The following is a 16,080-nucleotide window of genomic DNA, read 5'->3' on the forward strand; positions in this document are numbered from 1 at the left end:
GTACCCTGCACTCAGAAGGATGTTCGTGCACTGATTGGCCTCACTTCTTTATGTAGGCAGTTTTTCGCACATTATTAAACCTTTGTTGGCCCTTTTGACCAAAGACACTCCGATGCCCCATCCCATGGACTGCTGAGTGCCAGAGCACCTTCCAACAGTTACGCCAAGCCCTTTGTTCTGCACCAGCCCCAGATAGGTTAAGTGACTATTTCTCCCAGTTAACGGACAGCTTGTCTTCTATTTATCAGCAGGTGTGGGAAGCTCTTCCTTCATGAGCCCTGCTGTGCTGACAGATCGAGACATTTTGGTCACCGAAGAGGACGAGCTGTGTCACCTGAAAAACATATGAGAGTCTTTCCGGACCACACGATACCTGGTACATCTAGATATCTGCTTTAATCCAGGAACAAAGACACTTCATCACAGAAAGACTGTTTGAGCCACTGTCCTGGGTGGTTAAAGACTGACTACAAAGAGGGGTAAGCATTTTAGTGACTACTTGTCTCAACGTTCGTGAAGAAACCAACGCCTGCCCAGGACCTTAGGGTACCATCTATTTTGTGGTTTGCCGATGAAAATTAGCTCGCCTAGGAAGAAGGAGATCGCTGCGACAACTTGCAACGGCTGTACAATCTGCATCCTTGGTCTGACTTTGACTGCTGTCATTATCGCTACTGTAATGTGGGTAGCCGAGGAAGTAATGCATGGAGCCTCCTTACCTAACATTACTGTTACATCACTTGCTGCAAAAGAGCAACATCATTTTGATTTGCAGCAACATGAACAGGGATACCAGCAAAATCTGAGAAACAATTAATGTCTTCAAATGTTGCATCAGACACACCAGCTAAGCAATGCTACTAACTGTTGGGTTTGTGGCAAGATTCCTCCTCATCAGAACATAAAAGGAATCCCGTTGTCACCGCTGCCATTCTCTCACAATGGCTCATGCCCAACTTGGTTCAAACTTCTATATGCCTCTAATGAACAAAGTCTGTTACCCCAACGAAGATGGAGACCCACAAGCAAAAGCAACTGCTATAGAAATGGAAGAATATAGTAATGGAAGTGCAGCAACAAACTATGTGTATCCAAATTCTAGGTCAGCTAAGAAAATGGACCCCTTATTACCTCTGTTGCCATGACCACTGGCCCCCTTTGTGTACAAAGTGCAGGCGATGTGCCAGTGGGACACAGCAACTGTACTACAGTGTTGCAGATTTCTACGAAAGGCCAAAGCAGCTTCCGTGCATCACGTCACACTTATTTTGGCTGTGGAACTAAGGCATATTACCTCCTACATCCAGGCTGGTCTGGTACCCGTCACATAACCTTCCTTCTACCACCTGTGTTTTTAGCTCCCCCCAAGCAACCATCAGGATTTGCAATTGTTCGATCACCATGCTGGTAGTAGGTGAAAACGTGCAATCGATGTCTATGTAGTCGACCAGACAGACCACATGGGAACAATATAGATTTAAACAGAGGATTCTTCTTCTTTGTTGGCCCAGTACAGAACAGTAAGCTGGTCCGTCGCCTCACCCGTACAATGGAAGCAGTGATCAGTCAACTGCGGCCTTAGGGAACTTGACAGAAGAACAAGCATCGATCCGCATGGTTGCTTTGCAGAAAAGACTTGCTCTAGATGTTATTCTGGCTGATCGAGGTGGAGCATGCTGTATCATCGGATCCAGCTGTTTATTCACACTGGACAATTTACCCTCTGTATATGCAGTCATCTCCAAACTACACAAAATAGCTACTGAGATACATCAAGACTCAGGAACATGGACTTGGGCTGGATGGTTCTGGAGCATATTTTCCGTATGGGGTCTAAAAAAATGATCGGCCTTAATCATAATTATTGCTGTTCTCTTCTCTTGTTGTTTGTGTGTCCAATGCGGGCCAATGCTTTGTTCCCTATGTATTTCCACTTGTACTACTTGTCTACCATCTAAAACTAATGTCCAAAATGCAAATGCCCGTTTAGTAATAGACCGAGAAGTCAGCGATATAATGCTAATTAATATACATGACATTTATCGTACCCCTTTTAAAGCATAAGAAAATGTCTGAGCTTATGCTAAAAGGGTCTGTGGAAATGTGTAATATTTTACTTAGCATAAGCGACCGTCATTTTTGCTGTGGTGTCCATTTAGTCTCCTTTGTAATTCTCCCGTACTCTGGTGCTTGTCTTTTCACTCTGCTTGTGTTATCTATTTTAGTTGACTTCCTGACTCAGGTAAAGCAATGTACGAGCTGAGGGTTTTTAGCTGCCAGAGCACATGGTCTCAGATGTTAACTGTCAACCATTTTCCTTCAAGTTTTGTTTACGTTTGTTACATTGTGTTTTGTGTTCCTCCAAATTTTCCCTACCCTCACCACTATTCTTCTAAAAAAAATTGTGCTCCATCCAGAGTGTTGGTCTGCACCTGGATGTATGATGTGACCCTATGATGAAGCATGACACTGCAAAGTGTGTGAGGGCAGTATTAAGACATTCACTGTCTTCCCAGGACTAGTTTGTTGCCCTAGGGGAAAGGAGATTTACCATTCTTATGTGGGTGGACGTTTGAATTGTAGCACTTTTCTGTCACTCCTCTGTTGAGTGAGTTTTTGACTATGGTAAGGGAGTCATAGAAGGCTTAGTCCCTTGTCTCTTCCTTTTCGTGATATTTAACCATTTACTGCTGCCATAAGCATTTCTGCTCCCCCCCCTCCCACTTTGCTGACCAAGTGGTTATTCATCTGCCCTGGTTTGCTGATAACCATTTCTAAAACTTGTTCTTCCTATTTCTGTTAACATGCTTACAGTGCAGAAAACCTGTATAAAAGACCTGTGTTCTGTGACTTCAGTGTACTACCTCATGCATCACGAGAGTGCGGTGTGGATGTGGTCCCACTCATGAGTGATTACGAAGCATTGTTATTTATTCCAACTCCAGTGCTGATCTCTATTTTGTTGGTCTCTGGACCCGTGGACAAGAGGGTGACCCTGCACCAATGTACCCCTAAAAAAGGTACATTTCCACAGCTCCATCTGAACAGGTATGTTGCAATTTCTTTGTGAACGTCACCCAAAAGAAGTGCACCTTGCCTAAGGGATAAAGGCTGAGCTACAAAGGATCGCAAGCAGCATATAACAGCATTTGAATACTATCAAGGGTGCTATCGCATGCCTGACTTGCTATACACTCTACTACAGAGGACCATAGTCTCCACATGAGTGGCTTACAATGATTGCCTGTGGAGCGTAGGGTGTGTACACTGCCCATGCACATACGCAGTGTTTTAAAGTGATTGCGGTGTACTTACTTTGTACAGCACATAAATTAGCAACGCCAGAAGCAACAGGCCAAGAAGAATGGAGAGGATGATGATCCAGAGGGGGACTCCATAACTGCTCTCTGGTTTGGCCCAATATATTGTTGTATTGACCTGCGAAAATAAGGAGTTGAGAATTTGGGTTAGTAGGCCAGACAGCCCGCACCTCTGTCTGCCAGGCACCCAGGATCCCACCCAGTATCAACACCCCTAGAAAGCTCTGGCAATGATTCTTCATTATAAACTAAGAAGTTGCTTGAGTGACTCCATTAGGCTACCTTTTAAATGGGAAACGTCCTTTAGGACAAACCTGGAATCACGATGTGTCTTCACAGCGTCAGCAAAAGAACGAATGTGTCTTTAGCATGCAATCATTCTGCACACACGTCGATACAACAACTTTCTGTAGGGGCGCGCAATGGTATTAGAATTAAGGTCCAACACATTCCCTACTGCTGCGCAGACCGGTGTTGGAATAGTAAATTAAACTACTCCCATAACCAACACACCCCTAAGGCAATTCGTTAAAACTACTTGCGTGCAGAACAAATGCATGCTAAAGATGCATTTGTTTAAAGGACGGAGTTCCTAAGGCATGCATGAAAAACACATGTGGAACTCTGTCATACATTCCTTTTAAATACTTCTTGATGCATCCCTCTAAATAAGCATGTATTGGAGTTGCACCATGCTGCACAGTACTTGCCTGGTGTGTGCCTCGCGGGTACTGCCTAGGTAGGATCAGATACGGCATGCCCTGCATCTGATAGGCAGCATCACACTGTAGTGCAAATGCCTGATTCTCTCTCTGGAAAGAAAGGAAACACGGTTTATTGTTCAGAAAACTCTGAATATGGAGGCTCTGGAGAACTTATGAGAAAAAAAACTAGGTAGGTGTGTGCACAAAGAGATAAATCAGTTGGAGCTAAAGTAATTATGATGTGTCAGAAAGGGATAGGAAAAATATGGTACGTCACATTTCATGCTCACATCTCCTTGATGAAATTTGCATTGCAAAAAAAAAAAAAAAAAAAGTGACTGTTCTTTCTTGGCAATGTGACATGCACAGCCATTTCATCAGCAAACACATAATAGAATTCTGTTGCGGATATCATTCTCCATATGGGCTATAGCACCTAACATCTTTCAGCTCTCCATTAGGGGGAAAGGGACAGGACAAGCAGTCAAGGGCTCAACCGGAGTGAGCCCAGTACACTTCTGGGGTAATATCTGTACTCTTTACAAGATATAGCCAATTACTGGTATATCACATAAAGAGCCAGCTTCCTATACAAGACATCTGTATAGCAGTAACGTGGTCCTCAGTACACACATTCAAACAATATTGCATAGACATACAGATGAACAAAGAAGCACAGGTGGAACAAAAGGTCTTAGAACATCTGTTTACCAAATCAATGCTTATCTTCAACCCAACTACCGCAAAGATAAACTTCAACAAAATCTATACACAGCGTGTGAATCTTGAAAAGATTAATGCTGCAAAATGGAGTCGTTTTGCAGATTGAAGAATTTTCTGGATTCACAAGCGACCTGCCCACCTCCAAGAAGATGGAAGGAAGGAACGGAGGATTAAAATAAATAGAATCTGAAGATGGCAGCCAAAAAAAAATAACATTTCCAAACCAAACCACTAGATGGCCAAATAATGCACAGCATATGAATCCAGAAAAGATCCATGCTGCAAAAGGCAAATACTACTTACAGATCTACACACTGTGCATAGATCGCCATCTGGTGTTGGGCCCGGATGTTTGCGGTTGTTTTTCCTCTTGGAAAGTCTTTGGAAGTCACAAGGTATGTGTCTCCTCCTTTGGATCGTATTGCGCATGGGCTTCGGCTCCATCCTCCGATTGTTTTTCGCCAGCAGGGAAATGATGGAGCGTAGTAAGAAACAGTGAAGATGCCCATGTGTGTTGTATCTAAATAAGATGGAACAGTTAAAGGTAGCCGGAGAGGCGGGTGGGCGTGTGTAGATCTGCAGCTCTACATGCCAAGAACAGATGCATATGAGCTGCAGATTACACACTGTCCATAGATTATATAGCAGTACCCATCCTTAGCGGCGGCCACCAGTATTTTTTGCAGTGGTTTGGAACAATGTCTTGAGTACAGCTTGGCCCACACTAGCTTTTTGCTTAGTTTGCACATCTACACAATAGTGTTTAGGGAAAGTGTGCGGTGTTGACCATGTAGCTGCTTTGCAGATATCATCTAAGGGGATGTTCCCTAAGAATGCCATGGAAGCCCCTATCTTACATGTAGAGTGGGCTTTAGGGGGAACGGATAGCGTTCGCTCTGCTTTGTGGTAGCAAATCTGAATGCATTTGACAATCCACCTAGCTATCCCAGATTTGGAAATGGGGTTGCCTTTATGTGGTGGTGAGAAGGAAACGGACAGTTGTTTGGTTTCACGAAAAGGTTGTCTTCTCTCGATGTAGTAGAGTAAGGCTCGTTTTACATCTAGTGTGTGGAGAGCTCTTTCTGCCACAGTCTGTGGTTGCGAGAAGAATACGGGTAGTTCTACAGATTGGTTTAGGCGAAAGGGAGAAATGACTTTAGGGAGGAATTTTGGATTAGTACGTATAACAACCTTATTATGGTGCATTTGCAGAAAAGGTTCTTGAATAGTGAGTGCTTGTATTTCACTGACACTTCTGAGGGAAGTGATGGCTACAAGAAAGGCGTTTTTCCATGTTAGGAATTGAAGTTCACATTTGTGTAGAGGTTCAAAGGGAGGCCCCATTAGTCTGGTGAGGACGCTGTTTAGGTTCTACACAGGTGAGGGTGGCACTCCGGGTGGAATTATTCTTTTGAGGGCTTCCATGAAGGCTTTTATGGCAGGTACTCTAAAGAGTGATAGATGTTGCCTGTTTTGTAGATAAGCTGCAATGGCTGCAAGGTGCAGTCTAATAGACGTGTAGGCTAGATTGCATCTTTGTAGGTGTAGTAAATAGCCTATGATGTGTTGAATGGACACATCTAGGGGATTGAGGTTATTGTTGTGACAATAGACTACAAAACGTTTCCACTTGGCTGCGTAGCAAGCTCTAGTGGTGGGTCGCCTAGCTTCTTTAAATGACGTTCATGCAGTCAGGGGGAAAATTTAGATAACCGAATTCTAGGATTTCAGGAGCCAGATCGCAAGGTTGAGCTGAGATGGGGTCGGGTGCCTGATATCTCCATGGTTCTGGGTTAAGAGGTGTGGAGAGAGGTGTAACTTTTGGTGCAGTACTACGGATAGTTCCAGCAGTGTGGTATACCACGGTTGTCTGGCCCAAGTCGGAGCTACTAGGATCAGTGTGAATGAGTGTTGTAGTTAGCGCACCACTAATGGAATGAGTGGGAGAGGCGGAAAAGCGTACGCAAATCTGCCTGACCAGTTCATCCATATCGCATTGCCTTTGGACAATGGGTGTGGGTATCTGGCGGCGAAGCTTGGGCATTTGGCGTTTTCTTGGGTGGCGAAGAGGTCCATCAGTGGATGCCCCCACATTTGAAAGTACGGGTGAAGAACTTGCGGGTGGAGTTCCCACTCGTGGATTTGTTGTTTTTGTCTGCTGAGCAGATCTGCCATAGTGTTTTGGACTCCTGGGACATGTTGGGCTAGGAGAAAGATTTTTTTGGGGTATTGCCCATCTCCATATGCTCTGTGCTAGCTGAGAGAGCTGCGGAGTGTGTGTGCCGCCTTGTTTTTGTATATAGTACCTGGCTGTCATGTTGTCTGTACGTACTAGGACTGCCTTGCCTGAAATCTGTGTTTGAAAGGATTTTAGGGCTAAAAATATGGCTAGCAACTCCAGATGGTTGATGTGGAGTAACTTTTGTTGAGGTGTCGACCTACCCTGCATGGTGTGCTGTAGTAGGTGAGCTCCCCAGCCGGAGAGCGATGCGTCCTCTGTCCGTACTATCTGAGGAAATCTGAGGAACCGGGTCCAGGAACGGTCGCCCTTTGGAAAGGTTTTTGTTGGTCCACCACTGCAGAGAGTGATGCGTACGACCATCTACCAACACCAGATCTGTCAATTGACCCTGGGCCTGGTTCCATTGGCGCGCTACGCACTCTTAGAGAGGACACATCTAGAGTCTTGCTTGTGGTACTATGAATATGCAAGAGGCAATCATTCCTATTAGTTGCATGAACACTCGAGCTGGCAGAGTGTTGTGGCTGAAATTTGGCGCGCAGAGCCTGAATGCTTGCTATTCTGTCAGGACTGGGGTAGGCTAGCGTTTTTGAGGTGTCTATGGTGGCACAGAGGTATTGTTTTACGTGGGACGGTTGCAGATGGGACTTTGCGTGGTTTACTGTGAAGCTGAGCTCGTGAAGTAGCTGGATAGTGGCGTACGTGTGTTGTACACACTGGTTGTAGGAACTGGCCTTTATTAGCCAGTCGTCTATGTATGGGAAGACATGGATGTGTTGTCTTCGCAGGTGTGCTGCTACTACTGCTAGGCACTTGGTAAATACTTGTGGTGCTGTGGTGACTCCAAATGGGAGTACTTTAAATTGATAGTGTTGGCTGTCCACTACAAATCTGAGGAACTTCCTGTGAGCGTTGTGAACAGGAATGTGGAAATGGGAATCTTTGAGGTCTAAAGTTGTCAGGAAATCGTTGTGGGATAGCAGTGGAAGTACCTGCTGAAGTGTTACCATGTGAAAATGATCTGAGTGTATGTATCAGTTTAGGGGCCTGAGGTCTAGGATGGGCCTAGAGTGTCGTCCCTTTTTGGTATGAGAAAATATAGGGAGTAGACCCCCATATTTTGTTGGTTGGTAGGAACTAGCTCTATCGCCCCGTTTTGCAGGAGGGAGATTACCACCTGCTTTAGTAGTGTTAAATGTTCCTGTGACATTGGGCGTTGTATGGGTGGAATGTTTGAAGGTAGATGTTAGTTCGAGGCAGTAGCCTGACCGAATTATTTGTGTTACCCATTTGTCTGAGGTGATGGTAGTCCAGACAGGAAGGAAATTTTGGAGTCTGCCCCCGACCGGAGTGGGATGGTCTGGGGGGAGTGGAGGGAAGTCATTGGGTAGGTGCGGAGGCAGAGCAGGCGGGGTTTGTCTTGCCTCTGCCATTATTATTGTTGCCTCTGTAGCCACCTCTTTGGTAACCCCTTGTAAAGGTGGATTGGGTAGGGGCTTTATATGAAGTGGAAGCGGTGTCAGAGGAGTAGCCTCTGGATGTGCTTCGAAAGGAAGAGCGGCGAAAGGAGCGCCTGGGAGGGTGCGATTGTAAGGCTCCCATTGACTTTGCCGTATCTGTGTCTTTTTTCATTTTTTCTAGGGCCTCATCCACTTTTGGGCCGAACAGATGTTCCTGGTCAAAGGGGTGGTTCAGGATGGAAGCTTGCACTTCTGGTTTAAACCAGATATCCTGAGCCAGGCATGGCGACGGAGGAGGATGCTGGTGCCCTGGAGGCAGTGTCAGCTGCATCTAGGGCACAGCGGATGGAGGTATTGGTGATGGTTTTGCCTTCTTGAATTAACTCATTTGCCCTATTTTTACATTTGTCAGGGAGGTGTTGCATTATGGCTTCTAGTTCGTCATAATGGGCCCGGTCGTCTCTTGCCAGAAGCGTTTGTGTATTTGCGATGCGCCATACGTTGGCAGCTTGGGATGCAGTGAGTTTGCCCGATGCGTCCAAGAGCTTTGACTCTTTGTCAGGTGGTGGTGCTTCGCCTGATGCTTGGGAATTTGCCCTCTTTCGTGCTGTAGACACTACTAGGGAATCTAGTGGTGCTGGCCCTCTGATGTAGGCTGGATCTGTAGGGGCGGCTTTATATTTTTTGTCTATGCGCGGGTTAATGACCCTGGCTCTGACGGGGTCTTTAAAGCCCTCCGGCGCGTGTTTGATAACTCCTTTGAGCATGGGCAGTATGGAGGCAGCCCTATGCGTGGTGTCGAACGTATCGAGAAGGAAGTCCTCCTCCACGGGGTCGGTATGGAGATCCACCCCGTGATAGTGTGCAGCCCTTTGGAGTAAGTGGTTGAACCCCAATGAGTCTTCTGGTGGGGATGGTCTTGAAGGGTAGAGATCGTCTTGCGGGACGTTAGGAATGTCAGGAATGTTATAGTAATACCATGGGTCTGGGGAGCCTGTAGGAGTAGGGTCCCCTGTAGGTTGGTCATGGGGTTCGTCCCCTATATCATCATAGACATCATCATCATCATCATCCGGAGAGGGTGTGGCGGAAAGAGGTGGGGGGGGGAAGGGGAAGGAGGAGGGGGGAGGTGGAGGGGGTGGAGGAGATGGTGAAGGTATTCTGAAAGGGGAGGTAGCAAACTCATTCCTCTTTGGAGGTGGAGCTGGGGCAGGCTTGTCCAGCTGTCTCTTTTTGATGCGGAGCATCAAATGTCCGGTTTTGGGGTCCTTGACCAGTGCCTTCTGCAATGGATCAGGTGTAAAAAGTTCTTCAGACGGTGGCTTGTCAGTCGGCGCCGAAGGCATCAGGGCCAACGTTCTTTTTGTTTTAGGGTCTGCACCAGTCCGCAGTTTGGGACTATGCGGCTTGGAAAGGGCTGTCTGTGTACTCGGTTCCAAGATGGTTTTCGGCTTCGAGATATGGGTGTCGGTGGCCTTGTGTTTTTTGATCGGTTCCGGGGAAGGTGTCGGTACCGAGGAGCTGGTTTTCGGCACCGAGTGTTTCGGTATGGAGCTTGGTGCCGAGGAGGAGGCCATTTTCTTTTTCGCCGTCGGTGCGGAGGAGTGTTTCTCGGCACCGACAGTGGGCTGCCTCGAGCCCGAGCCGCCAGAAGGCTTGATAGGCTTATTTACCGGTCCCGAAGGTGCGGTGTGGGAAGCAATGTTCTTGGTTGTGCCTAGGCCCGGGGGCGAAGGCGCAACCGAATCCTTTTTCGGTGCAGTCGAGGGTGGGGGGGCAGGGGGGGGGGGGTTCGGAACTCACGACCCTCTGTGCCGGAGTGATGTAATGTAATGTGATATAATAGTGTCTTATAAAGCTCACTGCAACTCAACGAGCATCCTGGTGCTAAAAGAGGGAAAAGCAAGGAATTAAAAAGCAGATAGAGGTGCATTATGTTTTAGGAAAGAGCCAGGTTTTAAGTTGTTTACGAAAGACCATAAGGTCTTTCACCTGTTGCAGCTCCAGGGGCAGTGTATTCCAGAGTCTCGCAGCTGCGACACTAAAAGCTTGACCCCCAAGCCTAGCTCTTAATTCGAGGTATCCCACCCAGCAGGCTGTGGAGGATCGAAGGCATCGAGAAGGTGTATACCAGCGAAATTTTCTCTGCAATGGTATGGGACCCAGACCATGCAGTGCCTTAAGCACGACACAGAGGGACTTAAAATAAATCCTCTGTGCTATGGAGAGCCAATGCAGCTCCGCAAGGGCCTGAGTGGAGGAAGAATGACGGCGGCGTATCAGTGCCAACTTGGCTGCCATATTCTCAACTCTGCAATTTCCCGATCACAAATCGAGGGGATTCCAGCAAAAGTGAGTTACAATAATCCAATCTGCTCAGGATCACACTCCTAACTACCAAGGGGCGCACATGAGCTGGGGGAGAATCTTCCTCAAGATTCTTACAAGAGAGAAACAAGTCCCCAGAGTCTTATTGACATGTGATTCCAAAGACAGCTTTTCATTAAATAGGACTCCAAATTGCGGACTGCCCCAGCAGGTTGTAATGGGGGGTCTGCAGGAAGAGGCCAGAAGTTGACCGGGAGGTGAAGGGGACCTTTCCCGCTCCTAGTACAAAGGATTTCAGTTTTGTCTGCATTAAATTGCAGCGAATTAGTTCTTAGCCAACAAGCCACACTCTGCGTGAAAATTCTCCAGGGAAGATGACTGCTCTCCCTCATGTGATAAAATCAACTGGGTATCATCTGCATAGTTCACCATACCTATGCCATAAGATTTAATAATATCCACCAGGGGACACATGTAGACATTGAACTGAATGGATCTTATTGCAGACCCCTGCGGTACACTATGCTGGATGTTGGTGAACTTAGACTGAAATGGGGGGGGGGGAGAGCTACGGCCTGGCTACTATCCGAAAGATATGAGTGGAAATATTTCAATGCCAGACCGGTCACCCCCACTCCTTCCAACCGCTCCAGGAGTCCTCCACATCTGAATCGTCGGCTTTGGAGGCGCTGACGAGGTCCTAGTCTGTGTGTTGTCCTTCTGGAGCGACGACGCCTTCCCTGAAGATGTCGTCTTTGATCGCCGTTGACGTGTGCCATAGTTCTTTATGCCCTTTGGTCTCGAATGGTTTTCTTAGACCGGAAGGACTTGCACGCCGGACAGTCTCGAGCCTCATGTTCAGGGGAGAGGCAGAGGTTACATACTTAGTGAAGGTTGGTGTGGGGGAATTTGGACCCACATCGAGGGCACTTCTTGAAGGGAGTCCTTTCCATTAGCCAGGACCGGAGCTTGGGTAGGCCCGAAGGCCGTCGTCGACTACTGGAATCGAAGGTCTTGATCGATGAGAGCCGCGCCGAGTGTGGGGATCGCGATCGAAAACAATACCGCGAATTGGGGTGAGGATTGCGCGTCGATTGGAGAACTGGAAGCTGTTCGGAACCGGAGCGCGATGATCACATCAGAGCCCGATGGCGGAAAAAAAACAATCTGAGGATGGAGCTGAAGCCCATGCGCAATACGATCCAAAGGAGGAGTCACATACCTCGTGACTGCCAAAGACTTTCCAAGAGGAAAAACAACTGCAAACATCCGGGCCCAACACCAGATGGCAATCTATGCACAGTGTGTAATCTGCAGCTCATATGCCTCGAACCAATAGCTTTTTGAACACATCAGTACTTGTATCTCACTTCTTCGAGTAAAAGCTCTGGTTTGTACTAGACAAAATAGGTTATTGTTTGAAATTCTCCATAGCCATCTACTGGTGAGCTCACACACGGATGTTCTAGCCTGAATGAGGTGAAATCTTTGCACATGGTTTACTGGAGTTTTGCCACATCTTCGTGAGCACAACAGAGTATGAGCTAGTTAAAGCCTTCTGACCGAGAAAAAAAAATATTTTCAATGTTGATGTCAGCTACTAGATGTTCAGCATTGTGACTTACACTTTAAGCTGTTCACACTGGCCCATGAGCCTGAGTGTTGAAGTTATTATGAGCAAGGATTTCAAGTCTCAGAAAAGCAACAGTGCGGCTCCACTTGGATCTTTAAGTATGCTAGTGCTCACACCCAGGGCCACCGGGATCTTGAGATTCTGTAGTTGCAATGTTTTCTGCATAACTATAAATTTTGAATACATTTGCTACATAATCCATCATGTGATTCATAACATGCAACTTTTTACAAAAAAATATTTTAATCTCAAAATGATGAAAAATTCCTGAAACGTGGCGATTTGTTCCTCAACAGCGGAAAGCTCTTTACAAAGGTTGACTAGTCATATCATCTTTCATTTGATCATAGCTGTATTTGGTTGCTAAACGGGTCGTAATTGGTCTAATATCTGCCCAGAAAGTGTAATCATGAATAAAAAAAAAATTATGAAGTAATACCAACACAAAATGTGCTGCAATACGCTGCATAATTTGCCCATTCTTGCCGCATAATTTAGCCAACCCTGTCGCATAATTGCAGTGGCCCTGTTCATACCAAATGGAGAGGTGCTCAGATTGAGATTACAAAGGGTGCGCAGCTCCATCTAGAGTTGTTTGCAATTTGTAAACACAATCACAAACAAAATGTATTGTTAGCAGAAACGGCTGCTGGATTAACAAGCATTGGCTAAGCGAATAGGTCTTGCCTTTCAATTACATTACACAATCTTTTGGGTTTGCAGTGCTTTTTGATGGTTTTCTGAATAGGGAGCAATAAAAAAAAAAAAATCAAGTGCAGAACTGCATTGGCAAAAAATAAAAATAAAGCCACAGCAGTAGGATGGCATATTTGTACATGAGTCACCAGTCACCTGCATGTACGAGTCATGACGAGCAAGACATAGGTTTTTCTTTTTTAATTTAATTTAATGTTCCAATATGGTGGACGTCAAATTTGTAGTGGTAAAGTTAAAAAATGTAAAAACTAGAAAAAACGCATTAAAGAGAATGTTACAGCCTACTAGCAAATTGCAGCTGGTGGGCCCGCTAGAAAATAATATATACATTAAAAATTTATACACTTTCAAAGTAGGCGTGAAAACAAAAGTCAATGCTGGCATGGAGATGAATCAGGAGAGCAATGGAGTCGTTTTGGTGGGGGGGGGGGGGGGGGGGGGGGGGGGGGTGAAAAATAAATTGAAAAGCCAGGAGGGGTAGGTAAAGCAATGGAGGAGCTGGGAGGGCAACCCAGGCAGTGCAGGGGGGTCTGAGTGAAGAAGCAGTGCATGACAGCAATAAAACTAATGCACCGTCATGGAGTGCTGAATGGAAAAAGAAAAGTTATTACAGTGGAAGCGGTGGAAGGATACAAGTCATCCAATCAGAAGGATGGTAAAGAAGCTAAGCTCCAGGGGAGGAAGGGCAAACACGAAGTGGAGGGAAAGCAATCAAATAAGAAGCAAGTAAATGAGACTGCAATGAAAGCCATCCAATGGTAAGCAACGGGCCAACTCAAAGACACTCACTTTTGGTATTTTCGACAATAGGTCTTTAACAACAGACAGCTAAAGCCAGGGGCATCGTGAACCCACCCGCTTTTGCATCAAAAGCAGGGCCGAGTTCTTGATCAGCCTCTTTTGTCTGCAGCTTGGCAGACAAGGGCTCATAAATAATGTGAACGGGTGGTTGGCTTAGTGAGTGAAAGGGCTCATGGATACATGTGTAAGTGAAATGGTGGATGGGTGAGTGAGTGAAAAGATGCAAGGATGAATGAGTGAAAAAACAGATGGATGAGGGAAGGGGTGGATGGATGAGTGAAAGAGGGTGGATAAATGAGTTAAAAAGGGTGGCTGGCTGGTAAGAGAAAGGATGGATGGGTGAAAGGGAGGGTGGACAGATAGATTGAAAGGATGGAAGGATGGATGAGCGAAAGGATAGTTGGCCGAAAGGATGGATGAGGAACAATGGGTGGGTGAGTGAAAGGGAGGGTGGATGGATTGATGGATGACTGAATGAAAGGGTGGATGAGTGAAAGGTTGAATGGACAGATAAGGGAGTGGAAGGATGAGTGAAAGGGTAGATGGATGGTTGAGTGATTGGGTGGAAGGAAGAGCAAAAGGATGGATGAATGGATGGCTGAGTGAAAGAATGGGTGATGAAAGTGAGAAAAAAATGGCTAGATTGAGTACAAGGATGGAGGACAAAGGATGGATGAGTCAATGGGTGGATTAAGAGAAGGATGATTGAAAGGACGGATGGCTAGATGGATGTATAGGTTTGGAGATGGATGCATAGGTGTGAATATGGATGGGCATAAGGACGGAATGGTGAAATACTGAATTATAGATTGAAGAAATAATGAAAACCGAATGCAAAGATGAAATTGTGGATATCAGCAGCTGGATGAACGGATAGATGCTTGGATGGAAGACTAAAGCTCTTCTGGGGAGGATCGTAATGACTGGTTTTGTTTGCTTGATGCCATAATAGCCTTGGTTCAAAGTGGGGGGAGGGGGGTATTTAAATTGTCTGGCTACTCCCTTGGCTAAAGCAGTCTGTTGGCAATACCCAAATACCCAAACAGGACCCCTCAGATTAGACTGGATGCTGCCACCACTTCCGGAGTGCCCACCACTTTTGATTCATTTCAACAAATTCCCGTTTGCAAACATTCATGCAAAAAGTGCTGAGTTTCGTTTACAGCAGTTACGCATCATCAGCATGTCAAACCGGCGTGGAGGAGAGTATCTGAAAGACACTAAGTGGGGTAATGGTGTTTTTAAAGCTAAATATTCCTGAACATACAAGATGCAGCAGCTTTTCATTTCCTTCACATTGTAAATCTAGCGAATCGTTAACCATCTCTTGTGGGCAGGAGCATACTGGGGCACAGTACTCACATTCAAGAAGGTTTCCGCCATAATCCGGAAGTCGACGGTGAGTATAGCCCGCTGAAGTTTCTCCAGCGCGCCCACGTAACAGCGCAGCTTGAAGCACTCGACCTTCTGCTGGGAGCATCTCTGTGGGTGCCAAGGAGAGGCGTCAGTAATACAAATTGCATGCAACGGACAACCGTTCAAAAACAAGGTAATCTTTTCGATAGAGGGGCTTCGATGAAGGACGTTCGTGGGGCTAGAGATTGTCTTAACTAACCAGTACATCGAAAATAAAATATTAAATTGATAAGTGCTTCACAAAAAGGGGGACAATACATTAACTGCAATCCAGCAAGAGTGATAGAGGAACATATAAATACAAAATGTAGAAAAGCTTCAGAGGACGGTTATGTAGCAGTAGAGTACGGGCACGGAGCAAGCTGCAGCATAACCCTGTGTTGTTGCTAAAGCAGGCAGGAAAGAGGTAGACTGGGTGTGCTCGACATTCCTGATCTCCAAAAATTACGTCACTGAACTGAAAATTACTCCGCCTCCCTTCCTGACCGAGAACAAAGACCCGACAGTTCAAAACAGAGAGGTCACAGCTTCAAACGCCACGAGTGTTTCTTCAAAGCAGGGCGCGTGCGTGCCTGAAGAAAGGTTTTCTGAAGACGTCCTCTGAAAGAAACCACTTATGTCAGCAGTAACCTCAGAAGACGTGCGTAATTAGCCATTTAGAGACAGCACGACGTACCACCCGAGGCATAATCGCTTCACCTTAAAAAGCAGGTGTTGCTCTTTACCAACTAACGGG

The 16,080-nt window shown here is 46.1% G+C and overlaps 1 protein-coding gene across 1 annotated transcript in view; it reads right to left on the reverse strand.

Moving 5' to 3' along the window:
* The window catches only part of ITGA5 (integrin subunit alpha 5), a 285,403-nt gene that overhangs the window by 17,804 nt on the left and 251,519 nt on the right, over positions 1-16,080 (reverse strand). The window contains exons 27-29 of the mRNA XM_085654764.1: positions 15,291-15,410; positions 4,031-4,132; positions 3,316-3,438 (exon numbers count right to left, since the gene is read on the reverse strand). Coding sequence (XP_085510890.1) covers positions 3,316-3,438; positions 4,031-4,132; positions 15,291-15,410 — 345 coding nt within the window. The remainder of the gene's footprint in view (positions 1-3,315; positions 3,439-4,030; positions 4,133-15,290; positions 15,411-16,080) is intronic.

The sequence above is a fragment of the Triturus cristatus genome, chromosome 4_1 (assembly GCF_964204655.1).
Source record: "Triturus cristatus chromosome 4_1, aTriCri1.1, whole genome shotgun sequence".
Classification (NCBI taxonomy): domain Eukaryota; kingdom Metazoa; phylum Chordata; class Amphibia; order Caudata; family Salamandridae; genus Triturus; species Triturus cristatus.